This window comes from Etheostoma spectabile, chromosome 23 (assembly GCF_008692095.1).
Source record: "Etheostoma spectabile isolate EspeVRDwgs_2016 chromosome 23, UIUC_Espe_1.0, whole genome shotgun sequence".
Taxonomy (NCBI): domain Eukaryota; kingdom Metazoa; phylum Chordata; class Actinopteri; order Perciformes; family Percidae; genus Etheostoma; species Etheostoma spectabile.
The window spans coordinates 4,167,106-4,184,492 of NC_045755.1; the positions used below are offsets into that span (position 1 = coordinate 4,167,106).

The window sequence follows — 17,387 nt, forward strand, 5'->3', positions numbered from 1 at the left end:
CCCCCCTCCCCGCCCTCCTTCCTGCCTTCCTTTTTTTCTTCCTTCCTCACCCCCCACCCCCTGTCCTTCTGCCTCTTTTCCACTGAGCTCATCCTACTTCCCCTTACTTCCCTTCCCCATTACCACCACTTGGTTGCTTCTTTACAAAAACTCTGGTCTCAACCCCGTCTCTTCCCCCTTCTCCCCCAACCCTTCCACCTCCAGGTCTGCAGCCAGTCTTTTGGAGCAGGGAGGACGTGGCCCAGTGGCTGCGATGGGCTGAGAAGGAGTTCGCCCTGCGGCCAATCACCAGCGGCTCCTTCCAAATGAACGGCAAAGCCCTGCTGCTGCTCACCAAGGAGGACTTCCGCTACCGGTCCCCCCACTCCGGTACTCTTCTTTTCACATCTTCATGAATTTCTTGGGGATATTAGAGGTGTAGTCTAGACTAGGAAAAGTGGAGACATCAGTCAATGGTTTTACCATTGAGTCATTTTCATTAGATTGTTCTTTTAGTCTGACTGGAGCAGGACCCCAACTGAAAAACAGGATAAATCAACTAGGAAGACAGAGCCTTCTCAGTTCACAGAGACACTGACTAGTTGCAGAGAAATCATGGAAAATTGGCTCAATTATACAGAAGCTCCTTTTCTAAAAGGGAAAAAGTGAGTAAAAAAATGTCACTAAATGACTGATGGCATTGAATTAAATTGGAAAAATATTTTGGGGTCCTCATAAATGAGTGAAACACTGAAGGAACATCATCAGCTGTTGCTCTTTATGGGTTAAGACCAATATTAGTTTATTTGTACATGAAAACCTTTGCCAATCTGGCTTTAAAATCAATGTGTTTACAGCAAAAGCTACACCATTTAAAAATCAATAAAGTGCAGAGGAGGGAAGGCGGCAGTGAAAGGAGGCAGCTGTTCCAGCGAGGCTTCTGGGGGAGGAAGTAGGAGACGGTTGATCAGGAAGTATAAAACAACCTCAACTGTTGCCCCGGCAACACTAACAGCCAGGCGCATGAAAGTAATGCAACAAAAAGTAAACCGTTTTCTTTGCAGAGTTTTGGTTTTGTAGTTTTGAAATTCAACAGGATTCCATGTCTGATTACGTTCCCTGGAAATGTTTCAGTGCGGTCAGTAAGGGCTGACGTCATCGCTGCGGGGGTCAGGACGATAGTCATCAGAGTGGGATGAAAGGAGTGATCAGCGTTGGGAAATATTAAGACATAGGATGAACCCCCGACAGCCTGGACGAAATGACATGTCATTTCGGGTCTTTGTAAATTCAGATTAGAAAAGTGTGGGATTTATATAGAGGTCTAAAAAATGAATGCTTAATCAAGGCTGCAATAAATACAGGAAAAACAGAAATTGATGAAGAAAAGAAGAAACAAATGAAAGCGGAACCAAAAGCATGAATAATTATAAATACATATCAATGTTGCTTATTAATCAGAAAATACACAATATATTCTTTTACATATATTCTTTTACATTTAGATAACCAAACACAAAACGATAACTGCTCACGGGGCAGATTCAGCTCTCATTACGTTACATTAATAGGGGCGTATGAAACGGAGCTGTATGCTGCTGCTGATGTAAGCTGGCTGCGAGATCTTTAAATGGAGAAATGCATGAAATCATTTTTAGATTTGTAAAAATGTAGCAATAAGTTAGACGTTTATTCATTTTTGATAATGATCAAATGATCATAATGATCAACCAGCAAACATTTTTTATTTATTCAAATATGTATTTTTTTAAATCTGTGCATTCATTCAGCTTTAAGTTTTTTATTTTATTTTACAATTAACGTGTTCATTTATTTCAGTATATATTTATGTATTTGCTTTAATCATCGATTCTTCAAATAAGACATTTTGAATCCTTTGTATAATTGAACAGGAAGTAAGGTTGCTCTGTTCAGTTCAATCAATATTTCCTCCAATCAGAGAGCCCAATGTGCCCTTTTACATGGTTTTACGTGTTGGGAGGAATAAGGAATAATCTGGAGTTCTAGAGAGAGGTGGCCCAGCTGACAGCTGTTGTCAAGCCTGTATTTCTATTTCAACAGAATCTTTCACATCCTGTTAAGAAATTGAGTTCTGGGAATTCTTTTTTTTTTTTTTTTATAAATGTGATTCATCATCGCAAGATTTACTAGTTGTCTTTACTCGTCCTCAATGTGACACTGAGATCATTTTTGCTGTAAAATGGTTTCATGCATCAGCAGCTGTAGATCTTTGATCACATTTTTTTTAAGACCACATAAGACATAGGGTGTGGAGAGATAAAGCTGACAGCGATTGATTACATTTTAATATCGGTAGCCGTTCTGGCCCGGCTGTCAGTGACATCAGTGAAAAGTCATTTTAGGGAACAGAGCAAATATTTTGGCTTGAGATGGGTCTGTTTCCTCCTTTTGGGGATTGTAATTGTGTAGTTCCCATCAATAATAAGACCTGGAATGTCTTAACTTCACGTCCTACAATAAGCCACGCAGTTTGTAGGGCTACACTACAGCTGCACGTTTAGACTTTAAAATGTTTAACGGAAGAAACATAAAGCCAAAAGGGTGTTTCACATGTCAGCCATGACTAACTGTAAGCTGTCCTCCTAGTATTTGTGATTCATCATGATAAAAACAACAACATTCTTTTGAGTGCAGATCTTAGACAAAATGTGAAGAGAACTAGCATTTAAAATCCAAAATCAAAGCAAACTCTAAAGCACCAGAAAACGGGAGTTTACCCCACACTCCAACTCAACACCACAGGCAAGAAAGTGAGAACTGAAAGGGTGTGTGTGTGTGTTTGTTTGTGTGCAAGTGTTCGCCATTACTTCCTTTATGAGAATTATTTCCTTGTTATGGTAAGCCTTAAAAACAAACAAAAAAAACGGTCAAATAATGTGTGATGGCAGTCTGTTAAAATCACAACCACTGTGGGGTTATTTGTAAACCATGTAATTGTTTTGGAGAGGAGCCGTTGTCGTCGGTGTTGAGGCATAACAAACAGCTGTTAATCATTCAGTGAACTTCCTGCTCAGGCTTTGTGGCTGGTGTCAACACTACTGTATAAGCACTCAAAGGAGAATACCAGGGTCATATAGAGCTACGGCCCATTTACTTGTGTCAACATCTAGTTCATGTTAGCCACTATGCCCGATGTAGAAAGACATATTCTTAAGTCTTGAGTTGCCATGACTCCCTGTCCTGAAACAGTCATGTCGGCCCCCTCAGAGACTCTTCCATTATTGCTCAAGCTGCCGGCTGCCTGGACAGCAAAGGGAAGAAGAAGGGGAACCTGATTCTGTGGTTGACGCCAATGCTAATTTCCTATTTTATGCAGGCGTAAGATGCTACAAATGGCTAACCTCTGAGCTTTTGAATGTCTGCAGGGGACGTCCTGTACGAGCTGCTGCAGCACATCCTGAAGCAGAGGAAGCCCCATGTGTTTTACCCGTCTGCCTACTTCCCTGGGAACTCCTTCCACTCGCTGCCTGAAAGCGCTGTGCAGCACCTGAAGCTTGAAGGTTTTTTTTTTTTCTTCTTCTTATATGCATACATTACATATATTTACAGCTCTGGAGTTAGATACAACTTCAAAAGGCATCTACATTCAATTTAATATTTACACCAATTATAAAACTAAAACATATGCACTATTTATCTACTTAGCTTTATATATATATATATATATATAGATAGATAGATAGATAGATAGATAGATAGATAGATAGATAGATAGATAGATAGATAGTAGGCTAACTTCATTATAATAGCACATACCGTTTCTGGGTTTTGGAATTTTACAATCCACATCTTATATCATCATATCACTTTTTGTTCTAGCACTCTCAACCAGAAATCTCTACTTCGAAAATTGATTTAAAATGACAAATATTTTCTTCTTGCTAAGTATCTTAAGCGATTCAGCTAAGTAGATATTTACAGAAAACAGGCTTACTTCATTATAATATCACATACTGTAAAAGTGAGATCACTTTTTTCTGAGATAAGATGGTAATAAGAGGTATGGTAAATTGGTCATTTATGAGCTACTGTATGTATAGAACGTTGGGGTTAGTCAGTCTCTTTTTCAGAAGAACAGCCGTTTAAGGAAGTAATGATAATGTTCGGTTGAATACCTGAGTGTGTTTCCTGGCTTGCGTCTGAGGGAATGTGACACAGCAACATTCAGATGGGTTGGAGTAGTAACTTCACATGATGGCTGTGAAACCTGCTTCACAAGGAAATGCTGCTTTATTTAAACAAAAACACAGAACAACACCAAACTGCTCCGGTGGCTTATGGCAGGGTTGCTTCCTGGTTTTATATTCCACTTTGTAGATGCTGTTTCCAATGCTTGTGAATGCTAAACATTCAAACCACTTATGACACAAACCAGAGAACTTTTACTGAAACTCTTCAAAATAATGTAATCAGCATACTCAACCTAACAGCAGGATATTAGTGACACCTAGTGTTCTTTTTTTGTGGGAAGCCAGAATACCAAGAGGCTGGGAACTAACAGCAATAAGCACCTGGCCAGAAAATAAAATACACCCAAAGGCTTGAGTTAGAAAAGAGTGAGAAACAACCATCATGAAAACTTTGACTACAAAAACAATCCTCTTAATGTAAGTAATCAACTGGGGAAGGTTTTAGCCGTACACCTGTAGTATGTTGCAAAATGTATGGAATGTACAATCCAAAAGGTTTTGTTGTCGTACTTTGAGCCAGAAGTCTCCACTTCAGGAGCACATCCATACACCAAACCTTCTACTTTCATTCCTAACTGTATTCTCGGTTTGTTCAGATATCATTCAAACATTTAATACTGCCTAAAACGTGTCCAAAATGGATTTTCTTTTTAATACTGAATTTTCTAATTTATGGAGTGATAGAGAGTTATCTAAAGTCCCTTCTGGATAAAACTTAAGTCAAAAAATGAAACAATAATTTTGAACCTGGCTTTTCAGCTCTCTGTTCTGGAAATTATGTAAATTAGCGCATATTTAAGATTAGATAATGACTAATTTGCATATTTAATATAACATTTAAAAAAAACAATAAAAAAATTACCTTAGTGTAAATAATCAAGTTTGATGGGAATTACTGTTAGTTTAAATATGTTCTCTATTCTCCTGTAGTGTGTCCCCTTAATATAAAAGTGTGGAACTTAGCTGTAGATATTTATCACATACTGTATCTTTTGTAACCCCAGAAACGGTACGGCGGGCCCCGCGTGGTACAGAGCCAGCCCCCCAGCATCCACCAACCATTGAGCTGCGGCACCGTTCCCGCTCCCCCCACCAGAACCAGACCAGACGATCCCCCCCGGCGCCAAACCACCCCCGCGCAGCCAACGAAGACCACCTGCAGACCTTCTCCCAGCTGCCCGACAGCAACCACCACCTGCCCGAAGAAATGTACCCTCTGTCGGTGTCCCCCGCCGCACCCAACGGCCGCTGCGCCACGCCCCGAGAAGCACCGTGCCCGGGCAGCCCCGGGGGCCAGGAGCTGGGCCCTCCTCGTGTCATCCAGCTCATGCCCAGCGCCATCATGAACCCGCTGCTCCTCAGCCCGAGCCGTGCTGGCGAGGGTGCCGCCATGGACTTCAGGCACAGCCGCGTTGGGCCCCCGTCTCAAGCCACGCTTGAGAACGGCCGTGAGAGGAAAGCACACGGCCACCACCATCAGATACCACTGTCCCAGCAACAGCAGCAGCATCTGCTGCAGCAGCAAGAGGAGGCGCTCTACAGGAACCACGTCATCATGCCTGTGTCTCCTCCAGAAGAGCAGCAAATGCCCATCGGACGGATAGCAGGTAAGAACACACTTTTATAGACTTTTTTTGATGCGATGCCATCTTTCTCAGTGTCTGCCTGTTAACACCATTTTGTTCATTGAATCGTGATTTACACCGTTTCCACCTGGTATATAAATCCGATCTGAGTGATTGCATTAAGTACAGGTGAAAACACTCTCAGGACGCATTGAGATCAGATCACTAAAACTACATTTGGAGGTGGTCTGAGCCACGTGTCCACATCCTAATAGCACCGAGAACGGGAGAATGTTTGGTCTTCATGACCCCCCCTATTAACATTATGTCGGCACAGACAGACTGTGCGTTTGGAGACACATTCTACTGCCAGGTGGGAACACCCGTACCTAGAGCTATCCACTTGTGATTTGATCACGCAGGTCAGATTTTAAAACCAAGTCAGAACGAGGCCAATGTGACAGCAAGACCCTTACTTATCCTGTCCCTTTGGTATTCTCTTAAAATCAAAAAGGTAAAAAATAATAGTAAATTCCATCCAGCCCATGCAACTCACTGTGTTTCCCTGCTGTGTCCTTGCAGACTGCAGGTTGCTGTGGGACTACGTCTACCAGCTCCTGTCAGACAGCAGGTACGAGAACTACATCCGCTGGGAGGATACCGAGACCAAAATCTTCCGCATCATGGACCCCAACGGCCTGGCCAGGCTCTGGGGCAATCACAAGGTAAAACAAACACTCCGTGTGCAGCCACTGTTGTTCATGATCAGACTGCAGCTGGCTCAGTGTACAGCTGCAAACAATGCCTTAATCAACAGTTATTTTTAATAGTTGACACTGACATTTTTCTCTGATTCCAGCTTCTTAAATGTATTTTCTAGTTTCTTTACTCCACGTTGACAGTAAACTGAATATTTTAGAGTTGTGGATAAAACAAGAGATTTGAGGACGTCATGTTGGGCGTGGGAAAACACTGACATTTTTCACAATTTTGAAACGAAAATAATCGTTAGTTGCAGCCCTAGCTACGTGAGCAGGGAGATCCCAGATCCATCAGTCATTTCTACAACAGTTTAAAGCTGCACTAAACAGTATTTTTCATCTTAACAGATGGATTGAGTTACTCTGTAAAATGAAAGGTGTTGCTCATAGTGATGAGACACCAAAGCTTGTAAGCCTCTTTTAGCTCATTGTTTTGGTTTTACGGCCCACAGACTCTGTCTGCTAGATGCCTAAACAGGCCACTGTTGGCCAACACGTTTCCCACAACACCTTAATGAGGTGATGGATTTGATGTCAGATGGGTTTTCAGCTTGTTGTGGAGTTCTTCTGCCCCCATGTGACCAAACACTGTCATTCAGTGCAGTTTTAAATGGCACAGCGCATCTGAAGATGTAGAAAACGTCTCAACATGCGGATCAGTAACACTACATTATTATTATTACTGACACTTTTGTTCTTTTACCTCTTACAGAACAGGACCAACATGACGTATGAGAAGATGTCACGAGCACTGAGACACTACTACAAACTGAACATAATCAGGAAGGAGCCGGGGCAAAGACTTCTATTCAGGTATATCAACTTAAAGATCAGTTTGGTCACGTTACTCTTGATATATCTAACATTTTTAAATCTATTCTATAACAGAAGTTTTAATATGTGACCAAACTTGTTTCCTCGTCTCCCTGGTGTTCACCAGGTTCATGAAAACTCCCGATGAGATTATGAACGGACAGACGGACCGGCTGGAGCACCTGGAGTCCGACACAGATGAACAAATCTACATCAAAGAGGAATGCTGAGGAACTCTTGGTAAACGAGTCCATGAACTACTTACTACTACAGCCGCCGATGCCTTTCAGAATCAGCCTGAACAATGGTCGTTGAATCTGGACCGCGTGGACGTTTGGCTCGTACCAGTCCCACACAGACAGACATGAAATCTCTCTTAAGATTGCCTTAGGATGATGTTTTCCTAAAGTCAAAAGAAGAAAAAAAACAGCATCAGCTTTTGTGACAGGGCTGAAAAGATTTTCTGTGTGTTCTTTTATTTCTGAATGAACTGCAAAAGCCAATCACTTTGTGCTTACGTCACTTTGATGATTATATTGTCTCCTCACATGCATTATACTATGGAATTCCGCTGTTTGTAAAAAGAAAATTGTGTGTGCGTGTGTGTGACAGGAATGTTTTCACCGTGGAATAAACGTTTTCAATCAAACTGTATTCTCTTAGTGTGGCGTATGCTTGAAACGGAAGATATTTACCTGAATATTAATCACCTAATTCCCTCTAGTGTTTCTCTGAAGGACGTCAGTGACGTTCGGTGAAATACACCAAATATCCACACGATGGCAATACTGGACCATTTGTAATGAGAGGGAGCAGTGGTAGAGGCTGTCCACCGTTCATCAAACATGCTTGTCATTTAAAGGGTCATGTAGAGGATTTAATGCGGCTGCAGTTTATCATATTAATAAAACCTTTGAAAAATATGGTAGAAATGATCATCTTTTGGTCTGTTCTGAATATCTTGCTTTTGGTGGAATTGATGTCTCATTACTGTTGTGCTCAATTATTAATCAGATGTGATGTATTACTTATTTATTGCCATTTTTTATTTTCCATTTCAATGTAATAATTCACTAATTGCTCCCTAGCACATAGACTATATATTTTGCGTTACACTTCCTAAATGAGTGACTGTGTCTTTAGCCTCTGGAGAAAAAAAATTATCGGAATCATTCTGTTTTGGGAATCATTTTCCTGTTCTACAAAATGTCCAAATGAGCCTTGAAATGTAATGACCATATAGTTCCTTAATATGAGACTATCTAACATAGTTTCACTTTTCCATATTTAATTAGCCTACAATATGATTGATGATCATATTGAGGTCCATTGGGAGGTGATACCAGACGCCTACTTCCTTTTGCATCAATCATTGTGTCGTTCAAATTAACAGGCCACATCTAAATCTGTAAGATAGCCTCTGTAATACTATAGTAATCCGAATATTGTAACGCGTTACCGGCGGAGGTAGCGGCGGTGCGCTGCGCTGTGCGCTCCGGAGTCTCCATAAAAGTTGGTGCGCGCAGAGGCGAGCTGTCAGACTGGGGAGAGACGCGGCGGAGCACAGACTGCAGACTCAAGTGATGGATCAGGGTCGATCCCACTTTGACAAATTCATATACTAATTTTGAGCGCGCGCTGTGATCCACCAGGGGACTGGCAGCCACCAACAGGACGCAGTTAACGCTTATTATCCGCCTGAGTGTTAACAGGCTGCTGCTTGTTTCTGGACTCTAACGGAATAAAGAGACAAGGGGAGGGTTTGGATGCAGGAGAATCTCGGCTGTGCGGCGGATAAGATGCTCACGCTGCCACGTTTGGAAGACCAATAATCGTGTCTGATTCTGACAAAAGCCGTTTTGATTTCATTCGTGGGGGGGAAAAAAAAGAGGCACCACTCCCGTTTTTTTTTCTGCCAATCCAGGACACAAATGTCTCCACATCACAGACACTCCAGTGGATTGTAGCAGCAGCCCCGCCGATGGTTTGAGAGGGCGTTAAGGTGCGGGAAGGGAGTGGGACAATTACAGGTAAGAGCCATTCACGCAACCCCGACGCCCGTTTTCTGCCCTCCTTCGGGCGCTGGTAGGAGTTTATACTGCCGGGGTGTGCGCACAGTCCGGCACGGAAACTCACTCAGCAACTCCGGGTGTTTTATTCAGACCATCAGCACCACAATTACCACAAAACAAGTATTAGGCCCGGGTTAACTCTCTGTCACTCCCCATCTTCTTGGGTGAGGCATACATTCATATTTTCATTCAGCCATGTATCTGTAATTGAGTCCTCAAATAGATTTCTGAAAACTGAAAACATTTTTATTTTCACTTCCTTCCACTAACCGACGTTAGATGCATTGCAACTGTTTTCTCGCAGTCATTTTTGTACATGCTGGAAGTGCAGTGACGCCTCATACTTTTTTCCCCCATTATACACATTTTTTTTAAACACAAGATTTGGGGGGAATTATTGTCACTGTATTTTACTTTGCATCATTGCAGTATTTGTAATATTGCTAATTTGTCATTCAGATTTGGCATTAGTAAGTGCAGTTTCCCAGTTGTAGACTAAGTCTAAGTCATGGAGCTTTTGTTTCAACAAATCAGTAGTGACTTCTGTGTAGTCCGGAGTATTTACTGTATACTGTACAGCCAGGTTGGGTTGAACGAGATCAGAGACTGTTTTATGGAGTCTACAGAAATTAGATTCTAGGCAGGAGTCTGGAATAGATTAAGTCTTAATAAGTATTTTGTATTAGTCTATGTACTGTAATATCTCTATTTAATTTAGTGTCTAGAACTCATACTGGATGCAGAAATACATCTGGTGGTTTGGTGTTATTGATAGAGATGTCAGTTTAACTACCAAATGGCTGTTAGGAAGTCAACTCATTTTAATAGCGATGTATCGATTTGACCTCCTGCACTGAGACTAATGTCAGCGCACCTGAAGCAAATGGAGTGAATCCTCGGATGATGAAATACGTTGACACAGCGGCGAGGAGGTACAGGCGGGCCGATCGGTACACTTCCTCCACCATCTGCAGCCACAGACCTAATGCTTTTAATTTAATGAAGACAACGGGAACAAAAAGGAACTGGACATGCTGTCAGTTTACAAGACTGGTGTACAATACAGTGGATGGAGGAAATAAGACAGTCACAAATAAAGTATACAGTGGAACAGCTGGTGGTTGAGAATGAACTGTGTGCTGGTAGCTGTATGGACACAACACTTGTCTTCATAACATTAGCCTCCTCCTCACAGATAGAAAAACTGAGGCTCCACAGTAAAACCAATTAAGTTCACCAATTCGAACATTTCTGCCTTAAAAAAAAAAAAAGTAATTCAGAATTAAACAAACCTGAAAGAAATTTGTGTAGGAGATTTTCTTCTTTGTTAACCAAATAATCTTCTCAATCTTCTTTAGATTGACCTTGTGACCAATTGGAGGGGCCCGTGCCCAAGGTTGGGAACTGTATATAAAATAGCTTAAACTGAATCTGAATGTCAGTCACATGAGTAATTTTTCATGCAGAATGAGAACTGCTCACACTTCAGTAAGTAATGCAGTACATTTACTTGTAACAGAGTATTTCTGCATGAATAACTTGGGACTTTTACTGGAATAATAGATGTGGATACTGTCTCTCAGCACAGAGCAGTGGGATGCAGCAAACCACACATGACGTCATCTGGCAACCTCTAACAACTTTTTAGCAGCCAGCAGCTACTTCCACAGAATTGGCAGCCCAGGCCGTCCCCGGTTAGCTGCAAGCATTAGCAGCAGCTCCTCCACCATGAGTGATCAGGATTAAAGCTGTGGGCCGCCTGGCTCAGGTCAGACCGGTTCCCCTCCAGCTGGGCGACCTGGTGCCGACTGTCTGGCCAGCACCGGCGGATCAGCCAAAGTCACTTTTTTTTTCTTTTCTTTTTTTTATATACTTACGGTGGGTCACGTAACCTCATCCTGGTGCTGCCTTGCCATTGACCAAAAGCAATGACACCGAGGCTTCACAGTCCGCGGCTCCTCGCCAACCAGACCGACTTCTAGGGACGTCTGTGAACAGCTGTTACACACAACACACCAGCAGCGGGTGGTCTTTGAATGAGACTTGTCTTTGTGGGCGCTCATTTATAAAACTTTATTCATAAACAATACATTCTGGACCTTATTTGATTGTGAATGGCTTATTCTGAACTTGAAAAGTCTTGGACAGTTACAGTAGGAACAGTAGAGAAAATTGGTGGAACAGAAGCAAATAAAGGGACGCCATATCTAACGCACACCAGATAGACAGATAGATAAAGCCTTTGTGTAACAGGATCATTTAAGGGTAATACGTATTTATAATGTGAAACAAAATTACTTAATTAAAAAACGTCTTTAAATACCTACATAAACATGTAGCCTGCACTTATTATTTTGGCATGTCACAAAAAAAAAAAAAATCACAGACGTAAACAATAAAATGAAAGTTGATCAAATTCAATTTAGCGGTTTCAGTTTCAAGGTCCTGGTATTGTGCATGCTGTGACGGCTTACTGGGACAGCACATAGAGCAGAGCCATTAATAACGTTGATAGTAACGCCTGCGTCTGCTGGGAAACAGGCCTGGTAGTGAGCTTTACAGGTGCTGGTAGGTGGATTTTCTCTTTACCGCTGAACAGAGCCGGTGAGGACGTTAGCAGCGTTGCCTCACAGCAACAAGGTTCTGACTGGCTTCTTCTTTCTGTGGGGTGTTAGCATGTTCTCCCTGCGCCTGCGTAAGCTTCCTCCAGGTGCAACACTTTCCTCCTACAGTTCAAAGACATGCAGGTTAGGTTCATTGAGTCTAAAACTGCCGTAGGTGTGAATCTGAGCACGCCAGCCCTGTGATTGACTGGCGACCGGTCCAGGGGGTTAGCTACAACGTAACTAGGCTGATGTTCATTAAACTAACCTCACACTACAGCCATTAACTTTAAGCTAACATTTAGCTAACATTATTAACACAATGTCTTTCTCTCGACCTCTGTGGGGAAAAGCTCCAGTTCTCAGCCTGGCTGAGCGGTTGCCACATCCAATTAACTTCAAAATATTCAAACTATCTGAGGAAATATACCAACCAATATATCACCGTTAGAAAGTGGGCTAGTTAACATAGCAACAAAAGGCCAATGATTCTGCCATCCCTGATAACAACCTGAGTAACTGAAAGTACTCCCATTTCTCACACCAATGACGTATGTGATGAGTAGTGAAACCCCGCCAGGCTGTTCTCATAAACCATTCGTACATATACATAGCTGAAAAGTGAAGCACTGTAATTTGTAACCAATCTTTTTCTTAAACTTAACTTGTCGTATTGGTGCCTAAACTTTGCTGTCGTCGCATAACGCTCACTTCTGGTACTTTTGCATACATTTTCGTAAGATATCACATAAACTGTTCACGAGAATGCGTAGTGAATTAATGTGATATATTTATGTGAGGGACAGACCGAGAGAGATTTGTGTGCAGATCTTTTTCAGTTGGTCATTTCTGATACAGGAGGTGAGGCTGGGGGGAGTCAACCGAACAGATTCTACTTTTTTTATTCTGTCCAAATTTACTGGAGCAATCTGCCTTCAACAGCACATCACCGCTGGTTTCAAGAAAACGCTTTCAACTGGTGAAACCACAGAGTGGGATCAGAGAAATGATGACATTACCGCTGGCAGAATTTTCCTCATTGTTCTCAGAAAATAGTGTTGAAGATGAGACTGGACATGTTAGATGGAACCTGTGCGCCACAGTACACTGCCGCAGGGATTCATTCATCAGCGCTCCACATGAAAGCCTCGAGAGGAGGTCAGGTGCTAGGATGATAGGGGACTTTGTGCTTCGCTCCTCCTGAAACTATTGGAATTTGTGTAAAATATCAGCAGCTGATTGACATCCACTGTGCTGGTGTTTGATGTAAATAGGAAGCAAGGGATTCTCTTTCTCCCCCCCTCTCTCTTTTCACATTCTATTTGATCTGCGGCCCGCTCTGCCTCGGTTTCATTTGGAGTAAGACAAATTCCCCCGCCGTTGAATAAACAGACACTCTGGAGAGAAGATGAAATAATATAGCAAAAGGTTCCTATACATTTTTCACTTTCACCTTCATCTTCTCCTGACTCTTCCTCTTCTTCTGATTACATTCATGCATCACTTGCCTGCTGACAGTTGTTGGCAGGGCATTCATTTGACTGGTCCTGTAAACTCTGGACACTCATTTAAAAAATGATGTTTATGCAGTTTATAATTTACAGACTAGAAACTGGACCCGTGAATTCGATCGAGATCCATCTTAAGCAGCCAGCATTGAAAAAATGTGAATATCAAAAGTAGTTCATAATGGGATTTTCTCTTTTCAAAAATAGTTGCACTGACCTTCAGAAAACATATCTTTTAATGAAATTGAGCAAAGAGCCTAAAGAAAATGAAATTGAGCAAAGAGCCTAAAGAAAAAAAATTACACTTTTTTTTTTTAAACCTTGATCACATTTTTTGTCATGTTGACCATCCGTTCTCTTTTAAAAGCTTTATTCATTATTATTTAAATATATAATTTATAACCTATCCATGTTAAAATGTCTTCAAACGAATTAACCCATAGTATATATTGTGTTGAGTTGTATACTGACATTATCCCAAATGTTTCCTACAATGTTAAAACCCAGAGAGATCTGTCACTTCAATCAAGAACATGTTCCGTGTCATTTGGTCGCCTTTGGGCACGCATCAAATGTTGTGGTTGTCTTCCAGAAGCCGTCATAAATGGACGTTTTATCCAGTTTTGGGCTACCTTTTTAACATACATCTTGTAGACCTGGTTGTTTTTAACCAGATATAGGATTTTTTTTAAATTATATGTCTGGATGTTAAGTTATCAGAAAAAACAAGATCAGCTAGCCAAAAAAGACTGATGTTTAATGTGAAACTGCAATAATCCGTGTTTTTACTGGTTTTAATTATCTGGTCCGTTTGTTTTGGAGAGGATGAGGAAAAACCTCCTGAACAATGAACATTGAAGGAATCCTAACCAGGAAAAACTGACTGCAATGACAGCACTGCTCCGCCTTTTGTTATCGTTTGGATTAAAAGACCCCTAGCGGCAGGGCACGGATGGGTGTATGGTATGTTTAAGGGGACATTTTGCTTTTATTTTAATGAAAGGCAGTGTAGAGGTGATAGGAAAGGAAGGGAAACAGATGATTGACTTGAATTGAATTAGAACCACTGTCTTAAACTCATGAAACCACAAGGATGCCATGTTGACCATCATTTGACTCATCCACACGATTACTGAAATCTTAAACACCTTCCCAGCTTAGCCATACCGCCTAAAACACTTAATACAAAATGAAAAAGAAAGATGAATCATAAAAGTTACACCCAAACAGTCTGCTGTAAACATCGATTGGATTTTGCGGAGCACTATAACGTAGCTGTGAGCGGCAAAAAGCATTTATTTAGGTACTTCAAGTCAAGTGTCTAACTCTCTACCTCCCCAACAGAGGTCCCACTGCCTTCTACGTACGTTGGCTCTGAAGGCCGGCATTGCATGTAAAAATGTATGGGGCAGTCACAATTGTCCAATAATACCTAATTTACTGGGACTGCTTGCTTGGCCTATTTGAATCTTTTGTAAAGTTGAGGCTATTGGTGTCTCAGTTCCCCTAGATCACAGCAATAAAATTGGTTAATAAAATGTTATAGTAACTGATAAGAACGATGAAAGGAGAACCCAGGTTGAAAAATAGTAAATATCCATTTAACCCTTGAAGAGACAAAATGACTTGAAGTTAAACGTAGTGTTAGTAACAAGTTAACGTGGAGTACAGGGCTGTCCGGCCTCCAGAAACCAAGCCTTTTTTAAATTAACTTCTGTTCTCTCTGCACATGCTTCAGCGGTCTACATTTCTTGCCGTCTACTGCCCTCCCACAATCCTCCTCTGCTGGGACTCCTTTGGAGTTGATCATCACGCTGTCTTCCAACCTTTTCCAACAGTCCTACTCCTGTTAGCTGTGATCCTATTTCATGCAGAGGGAGAAGTAAAGGAGGAGACAGACAAAGAGTGAGAGAAACTGAAAAACACAGTGAGCGAATCCGCTGGTCTGTGTCCAGGTTTTTTTGTTTGGTTCCCCCAACGTGGCCGTTTTATCTCTTCAGCAGCGTTTTAGTGTTGCTCTGTGTGTGGCCTAGTGGCTCATAAACATGTGCCCGTCACGCAGGATAACTCTAGCCTCTGAAAGCCTCCAAACACACCAACGCACATTTTGGACAGCAGAAACATCTTTCTTCCCTCCCCTCTCTCCTCTACCACCCATCCCCTTCCCTCCATTTAATTTCGATGGCTGATGGTTGGTGCAGAGCTGGGGGCCTTACAGTACTTTCATGATGTGAGCCAAACCCATCTGGGACTCAATATCCTGTTTACCAGCGCTCAGCACTCTGAAAACCACAACAATACTGAGCTGAGGCAGAAGTTCAGAACTCATTACAGTTTGTTCAGGTCACGGCCAAGGTTGAAGTCTTCTCCTTCTCCCTAACTCGGCCTTGTCGTCTTCAAAGCTTTTTACGGTTGCTTTTTTTTTCCCCTCTCTCTTTTTCCAATCTACACATGTTGTCCTGTCATGTTTTGTGAGCAAATCTCCCAGAAACCACATCTGAAGCAGTTATGGTGCTCCAATAGATAATTGACTGAGCTTAATAAAAAGTGAGCTGTTTGATTGCCTGTGGATTTGAAATTAAAAAAATAAAACGATCTGAGGTGGTATATTTCTACTAAAATGTAGTCTACAGTGACCCAGTTAGCTTGCAATTAAGTACAGAATCTCCAGTATTTCACTGAAGGTCTCTTAATGACACTCTGGTTTTATTTTATTAGATTTTTTCTTTCTGTTCATTCTTATTGTTCAGCTTACCAAGGCTGTTGTCGGCTGCTGTATTAGTTAGTCATGAGGGGGATGTGATCTCTCTGCTACATTACAATCAGACAGGAGGTACACTGACAGAATAGAGGAGAACAGAATGGAAAAGACTAGACTATTGTGGTTACTGTGACACAGACAATGCCAGAAACTGGGGGAAGAGTTTGCTAATGTTAACCTAATGTTAACCTCTAACTAGTCATACAAGCCTGTGTAGAGAGAGTCTTTTCTCCCAAAAAATGTAATGTTCCCAATCCCACACAACTAGACTGCTTTCTGAACTACGTTTGTATAGAAAAGTATCTTAACCCAAATGACATTTGTTTTAAAGGTATCAAATATGTTTCTAATCAAAGTCCGCGAAGGGAAGATGTCGGGGTGGATGGATGGATGGGTGAAACAAACACGGGACTTTTAACCCTGGTTTGTTTCCTGTGTAGAACCAAACGTCAAGGTTGACTTGTTTTAACTTACGTTACGTACTTAACTCCCTTGATGTACGTAACATACTTAACTTACGTCATGTACGTAATAAACATACTTATTTGAACCCAAACCAATTAGTTAAACCTAACCAAGTAGTTCACAACATTCACCACAGGTTTAAAACTGCAACCATTTTGTGTCCCTGGTATGAGGACATGTTGAAACATTTGAAAACATTTGAAACGTTATTTGGGAATAAACATGTTAGCCTGGAAATGTGATTGAGAATGCAGTTTGTTTGCCTGTAAATTTTAGGAGACATAAGTGTCGAGATAACAATGATGACGTTAGTATGGTTATGCTAGCTTGTATTAAATTAATTCCAGTAAGGTCAAAAATAAAGTGGCACAAAATTCACTCAAAGTGCAAATTCAACATTACACTACAGGAAAATATACATAAAGTAAATAGTGTTCAAAGTAGCACATAGGGAGGTGAGGGTAACTGTGCAGCTACCTGCTATAAAACTCAAAGCTGTTTATGCAAAACGTAACCTTTATTTGGTTTCTGTGCATTTAAATGTAAATGTAAATGTGCTGTATTTATATAGCGCTTTTCTAGTCTTAACGACTACTCAAAGCTCTTTTACATCTACAGGATACATTCA

General features: G+C 41.4%; 2 protein-coding genes and 1 long non-coding RNA gene across 6 annotated transcripts in view; 2 read left to right on the plus strand and 1 right to left on the minus strand.

The window, feature by feature from the left end:
- The window catches only part of etv6 (ETS variant transcription factor 6), a 27,228-nt gene extending 18,627 nt beyond the window's left edge, over positions 1–8,601 (plus strand). For 2 of the 3 annotated variants that reach the window (XM_032504677.1, XM_032504679.1), the window contains exons 3-8: positions 205–369; positions 3,387–3,521; positions 5,216–5,818; positions 6,359–6,501; positions 7,250–7,350; positions 7,478–8,004. In XM_032504677.1, coding sequence (XP_032360568.1) covers positions 205–369; positions 3,387–3,521; positions 5,216–5,818; positions 6,359–6,501; positions 7,250–7,350; positions 7,478–7,580 — 1,250 coding nt within the window. In that variant the 3' untranslated portion in view covers positions 7,581–8,004. Of the gene's footprint in view, positions 1–204; positions 370–3,386; positions 3,522–5,215; positions 5,819–6,358; positions 6,502–7,249; positions 7,351–7,477; positions 8,005–8,074 lie in introns of those variants that run through there. The other variant, XM_032504678.1, reaches the window with a different exon arrangement.
- On the minus strand, positions 232–8,124 carry LOC116672828 (uncharacterized). The gene is made up of 2 exons (XR_004327647.1): positions 8,046–8,124; positions 232–422 (listed from the first exon to the last, which is right to left on the minus strand). It is a non-coding gene; the product is annotated as an uncharacterized LOC116672828 (long non-coding RNA).
- Positions 8,602–8,693: 92 nt separating the features above from the next.
- The window catches only part of LOC116672813 (chemokine-like protein TAFA-2), an 82,323-nt gene continuing 73,629 nt past the window's right edge, over positions 8,694–17,387 (plus strand). For both annotated transcript variants that reach the window (XM_032504718.1, XM_032504719.1), the window contains exon 1: positions 8,694–9,380. The gene's annotated coding sequence lies outside the window, so the exon portion shown is untranslated. The remainder of the gene's footprint in view (positions 9,381–17,387) is intronic.